Raw genomic sequence first — 6836 nt, forward strand, 5'->3', positions numbered from 1 at the left:
TAGTAGAACTACTTGAAAATTTATAGTAAAATACAGCATTTTTAATATCTATCCTCATTTCTCAAATGAGCTGAACATCTGTAGAAAAGAATTAAAAAGCAACAAGCATAGAAAAGTGTAGCCTGACTGGGAAGGTTCATTACTGAATATGATTTTCAATTATTATATGTCTTATATGTTTTAGGTTTGACCCCCAAAAGGGCTTCTGGTGTCAACTACTGGAAGGAGGAAAGACCAAATGCCTTGGGAAGAGCAAAGGCCGAAAATACCCACCCATGGATCCAGAGGTAATATTTGTTTGGTTTGAACTACTCTGGCAAAAAAACATTGCTGTTTGAAAACTAAGAACAGAAATTGGCTTCATTTTTTGCTGATCTTTCTTTGCAATCCATAATTTTATAGACTTAGAAGATGTTAGAGAGAGAAAAAAAATCTGATAAATGTCATTAGAAATTGTTTCCTATTGGAATTCAACTCAAACATAATTATATACCAAAAAATAACACCTTTGCACATTGTAAGGTACTTAAAAATAAATTGTCTGGCAAACAATGGCATAAAAAGTACAAGTATTACTACCACGTGCTCAGCGCATCCTGTTCTAGTTTGCTTTCTGTTCCTGTGATAAGCACCTGGACTAAAAAGCAACTTTGAGGAGGACAGGGTTTATTTCAGCCTACAACTTCAGCTCACAATCCAACACCAAAAGAAACCAAGGTAGAAACGTGGAGTCAGGAGTTGAAGCAGCGGTTATGGAGGAATGCTGTCTATTGGCTGGCTTTCCTTGACTTGCTCAGCTACCATTTTTCTACATTCCTGGCCAACATGCCCCGGGTTGGCATTTCCCACAGTGGACTGGGCCTTCCTGCATCAAAAAAAAAAAAATGCCCTACAAATATGCCCACAAGCCAATTGGATGGAGTCAGTTTTTCAATTGAGGTTTTCTCTTTCTCAGATATCTCTAGTTTGGGCAAGTTGACAAAAACTAACCAGTACACATACATCTGGTGCCAAAAACATGCCTGACACTAAGCTAAGGAATGAAGAATATATAAGGATAAAATGGTTACTAAAATTCATCATGGGGTGAATAATTTAGTTAGGGTCATTGGATTATAACAGGAGGCACAAAATAATAATAAACCAAACTATACAAATACAAAAAATAATCGAAATCATAATGTGTGGAAAGATCATTATATTAGAGATGTTATATATTATATATTAGAGATGTTGGCTGGAAACCAGCCAGATATTGTGAGCATTTCTCCTAAGGCAAGGTGGGCAAGGGCAGGATGCATTCTTCATGTGTTGCTATGGTGATATAAGAGCCAGAAAGTCCTTAATATACTTTTGAACTCAGTAATTTCTAAAGGGTTTCAGAAATCACTTTAATCTGCCCAAAACATCAATGTAGCATTCCCACTACTGTAAACATCTTATTCCCCATTTGAAGTGCTTACCATCTGCTTTAAGGGAAGAAACATAATGAAATGCTTGGCGAATGGTCCAAGATGAAATGTAATTGTCCTAAATCCATTTCCACAGTATACACAAAAGTTGCTAGGGGAGTTTTATGAAGGAAGAAATTCATTTGTGTTTAAAATGTTGAGAAGAGCTTAGGAGAGATGATAGAATTTCTATGCAAGAGAAAAATATGTTTGATCACTATGAATATTTGCACATAAAAGTATTGATTAATTTTATGAGAGACAGAAAAAATAACTTTAATTTTATTGGGTTGTTGTGTGGAGAATGTGGCAGAAATAAAAGGAAGTTCAAAATTTTCTGTTTTCCAGAAAAGTTCTGTGTGTGTGTGTGTGTGTGTGTATTGTGTGTGTGTGTGTGTGTGTGTGTGTGTGTGTGTGTGACTCATTTATCTGGGGTCTGAAATGATAGCTCATGGGGTAAGAGCATTGCTACAACTCCAGCACAGCCCCAACCTAGCCAATGTCCTAGCCTCTGCAGGTACCTGAGCACACATGAGAATACACACACACACACACACACACACACACACACACACACACACACACTCACACTCGCATATAAATAGAAGTAATCTTGAAAAAAATGTTAAAACTTACAAACCCCATATTTATCTTTAAAAAAGACCAAACTCTTCAGGTTGATGAGGTATCTAAAAAAATTACAAGGAAGTCTAACTTTTCAGAGATATTGTATGTAATATTTTATAAAGAGAAAATTCCTGAATAAAAATTTCAAATATATGCTGTGGCCAGTTATGTTTATAATCAGTAATTTTATTCATTACAGACAGATATGTTTTTTAAATGTTTAGCATAATTTTTAAAGGAAACATTTTTATCTTACTCATTCCTGTACATTTGGTGGTGCATTAACACTGCCTTATTCTCTGGTATTATGCTTCAATTTTCTCTCTGTACATCTCAAAGTGTGTAAGTGCCATAATTTTAGTTAACTCTCCCAGGGCACATTTGCACCTCTTTATTTTACATCTATGATTTAGACAGAATTTCTCAAAGTGTAAAATGAGTGATTGAGGGAAAATAGTAAATGAACAGTTTGTAGACACATATTGTGATAGGACACTTCGAACGTGTAGACACTTGATGAGCTAAGAGCATCCTTTAAGTCTTTTTTTGTTTGTTTGTTTCCAGTCCAGAACCTTCCTCTCCAATTACTACCGGGACCACAACGTGGAGCTCTCAAAGCTGCTGCACAGGCTGGGGCAGCCTCTGCCCTCTTGGCTGAGACAGGAGCTGCAGAAAGTGAGATAGCCCTTGCAAGGAGAGCATGGCATTGAGACATCATTAAGTAGAAAAGGCAAACCGCACAACTTTATCCTTTTCATACACTTGTGATTGTCAAGAGAGGACTGTGAATAAATCCCCTTCAATGTTTTTCATAAAACAAAAACATATGCACGCCTTGGCAATTATTAGCATTAATCCTTATTTAAGGCTTTTGGAAACAAAATATGGGGTTTGTGGCACTAACCAGTTTCTAGTCTGGAGATCATTATGCAGCTCACTTCTCTGTTAACCAGCTTTCAGGACATCACATGACTAATGTTCTGACTATATGCAAATTACCAATTAAAAATTTGAGGAAAAGATAAGGACTATAGTGTGTATAAATGAAGTCAGGTCTAACCGACTGTCTGAATTAAGGGCTAATGTTTATAAGTATCCTTTACCTGGTTCTGTTGGTCCATCTTCCTCTTGTAAGGTGAGGAGGGACCATGTTCACTGAGAGTTACAAGTCATCACAAGGGCATGCCATCCTCAGAAAACTCCAACATGGTCTCTAGAGAGCTCCAGTAAGACAGAATGGTGTGAATCTGAATTGCAGTACCCTAGTAGATGAGGGCCATCTTTAATGGGCCCATGATCTTACTACATTAACAAGGTTCCTACCTTGGCATTGTTGTAGCATTTATATACATATTTTGTTCACTACTCTAAATTGGAAGAAAAAAGCTTTAGAAATGTAAACACCAAATTGTACTTGCAGGTCCATATAGGTACTGTTCCTTCTATGTAAGAAATATGTCCATCTCTTTAAAAGCATGATATTTCATATATGCCACTATATCTACTACAATAAAGTTTTTACTGTCTACTTTAAAATATATCTAAAACAAATTATGTCACAAAGTTACCTATTTGAACATCACTAATTCTCTAACTTGAACCCAATTTCATAGACATAAAACTCACAAGTTAATTTCAAGTCAAGAAGTTTTGTTTTGAGTTACAGGTTCCTATAATATTTGAAGACTATATAAAATCACGTTAACTGGAATTTTATCCTGTTTGTCCATGATAATCTATGAAAGCATTGTTTATCTTTTTTGTGATATATGAAGGTAAAATTTCACCAGAACAATCAACCAAAGTGACTTTGGGAACATTACCAACAAATCTCTCTCCTCCAGAGCAATTTTTCTAAATATCATCATCCCTATTATTTGAGAATTTATCCTTGCATTAATTCAATAACAAACTGATAGGTTTTGGTTTTGTTTTTTGGTGAGGAGATGAATTAGACAAACAAATCAAACTTGGCTATTCTAAAAGAGCGCTGGTGTTTTTGGGTTTTTTTTACACATTGAAAATCCAACTTCTCATCTATTTTTCACAATGTTTTTTTTTTTTTATTTATTTTCAGGTTTTTCTTAGCATTCCTTTCTCTTTATCAGAAACTGTGAGCTTTTTAAAAACTCTTTATTGATATAAATCGCAGTAATTTCCTGTTTCATTTTTACCTGTGGGGATTAAACTCTTACCCTTGTTACTTATAAGAGAGTATGACACAGTCCCTTAAAAATGGTGAAATAATAACCACAACTATTTATGTAGACCACTACAATTTATTCACCATCTCCCTCCCACTTATATTATAGAGTGTCTACCACTTTCTTTTGTTCTGTGTGAGACAGGATATTACTATCTAGCACAGCCTGACTTCAAATGTGCAATCCCCCTGCCTTTCCCTCTGGAGCACTGGGATTACAAGTGTGGAGTACTACATTCACCTCTGACTGTTATTTTCTTGACCTAGAGGAAAATCTTCTTTCCTTCACAGGGGACTAGACTTCTAGTTATAGAATGTAAATGGGTACTTTCACACCAAATAATATTGATATAACTCAAGAACTTCCAACACATCACCAGATTTAGCAATGAAATTAATTTTCTGCATTTTTCTCACCTTTTAATAATGTACACATAACAGTGACACACCCACCAGTATCTGAAAGGAAAATATCACCCAAACTTAACCTTTCTCTTTCTTTCCTGATTATTCTAATCATTATATATATTTTTCTTGCTATGTTTGATAACGAAGTGAGCAACTTTACTTAATTATTTAACAAACCTTCATCTAAAAGTTTGAAGGAATCTAGACTATGAGACTCTGCGCTGCAGTAATTGGGAAATCTCAGCTTTAATAATATTTTCCTTTTTAAGATTTCTTCCCACTTCAAGATTGTTCTCTCGGAATTTAATAGTATATTTCTTTAGAATTTTAAATTACATCTTCAGTTTTATGCAACATACATTTATTTAAATGTTAGAATATTTTTTCATGTCCCTTAGCATACAGGCATGTTCTCTTCATTTCTTTCCAGACTTTGGGTCCTTGCCTGAATTACAAGCATAGCTGGCAACTACTTCCTTTTGTTAAAGACAAAAATAGTATTTAATTGTTTCAGATACTAACACCTAAAAGTTATATTATGAAAATTCATCTAAAATAAAATTTGGTTTTTATTTAACAAGGACAAAAACACATGAAGAACAGCACTGCTGGTTTAATACACACACACACACACACACACACACACACACACACACACACAATCTTATAGAAAGTATTTTTTTCCTAAATTTTAGCAAACCCAACTTACATTTAGTCTTGTGTTGCTTTTTAAATCTTAATGATTTAAGTAATACAAAGTAATCTATATTCTAGACTTATTGATTGATTGATTTTAAACTACAGGAAACACAAAGTATTTATATAGAAATGATATTAAAGCCTTCTCTTTCTGGTGGTAGCAGAAAATGCTGTTTGCTTAAGGAAGGTAGATTCGAAACAACACTGGCCATAAAGCAGACTATCTGATCTAGTAGGCTGTGCGTATAGGACTTTTTTTTCTAAGTCAACTTCAGGAACACAATCCTGCCAGAAATCTATACACATACTTAAAAATGTGCAAGTGTCTTTAAATGTGTTGTGTCTGAGAAACCTAAAGAGTTTTTGACCTCACAAATAATCTTCTTTGTTAGCCAGTGAGATACATGGGATAAGCAGAGTTTAAACTCTACATTGACTGGAATGAAATTGTTAAAATGGCTGTCATCACCCTAGCATAAAGGACCATGGCTGTCTCTTCACCAGAATCTACCCTGCTGTAGGTACAGCCCCTAGAATGATGCTGTTTCTCCTGAAGCTGGCCTTTAAGCACCCATGGATTACTTCTTCCCTTGTCTTCATCATGGCATACACACTTCCTGGATGCCAAACATCAAATGCTTGTCCCCCAGATATGGGAATGAGTTTTTCAAAATTGGCATCCTCATCCCGGTCCTACCTCTCAGTAGCTGTGTGGCCTTAGATAATTTGTGGAACTCCCTTGAGCCACAGTCTTTTTCTTTTTTCCTGTAAATTAGAGACAAGAAAATAATTACTCATGAGGTTATTATAGCCTCTCAATAAGAATATGTTTGAGTAACAGCACAATGCCCTGAAATAGTTGTGCTGAAATATGTTAGTCATAACAGTAATATATAACTAATTATGACTCTCTTCTCGTCCATCAAACAGGAATGTCTGTTTTTTACTTCTGTTAAAAATAAAACATATGTGATGAAACATATAATTGTATCTGGTCAAATGAGAACCTATCTTCCTAGTCATTATCCCAATGTAGATTTTGTGCTGCTCTCTGCCCCGCTCTGGTGATCAGCACTCACAGCAAGGTGGTAGCACTGTGCTGTCTGATTGTTTTCCTCCTCCCTAGAGACACCTTTGATTTCATCACCCATGATTTCCCTTTTATCTGTTCTTCCCATCTCTCTCCATAATTCTTTTCTAACCCAGTAGATACATTGCCAAAAATATCAGATCTACACCTCTAATTTCCTCAGTAAACGAGAAGCTTAGTGGCGGCATATGTGAAAACGTGTTATATGGAGGCATATATCATTAAGAGTTAATGCCATCAATATTCACTTAAAAAGTACAAGAAAATGTCTATGAATTCTCTACATATCTCAACTTCAACCCTCTAATGATAACTTTTTCCTGTAGACAAAAACACTTTATTATATATGTTTATATTT

The 6836-nt window shown here is 35.2% G+C and overlaps 1 protein-coding gene across 1 annotated transcript in view; it reads left to right on the forward strand.

Moving 5' to 3' along the window:
• Ndst4 (N-deacetylase and N-sulfotransferase 4) overlaps nucleotides 1-2762 on the forward strand; it is a 284281-nt gene extending 281519 nt beyond the window's left edge. Inside the window, exons 12-13 of the mRNA XM_059265003.1 lie at nucleotides 185-287; nucleotides 2643-2762. Coding sequence (XP_059120986.1) covers nucleotides 185-287; nucleotides 2643-2762 — 223 coding nt within the window. The remainder of the gene's footprint in view (nucleotides 1-184; nucleotides 288-2642) is intronic.
• Nucleotides 2763-6836: the final 4074 nt, after the last annotated feature.

This window comes from Peromyscus eremicus, chromosome 6, assembly GCF_949786415.1.
Source record: "Peromyscus eremicus chromosome 6, PerEre_H2_v1, whole genome shotgun sequence".
Taxonomy (NCBI): domain Eukaryota; kingdom Metazoa; phylum Chordata; class Mammalia; order Rodentia; family Cricetidae; genus Peromyscus; species Peromyscus eremicus.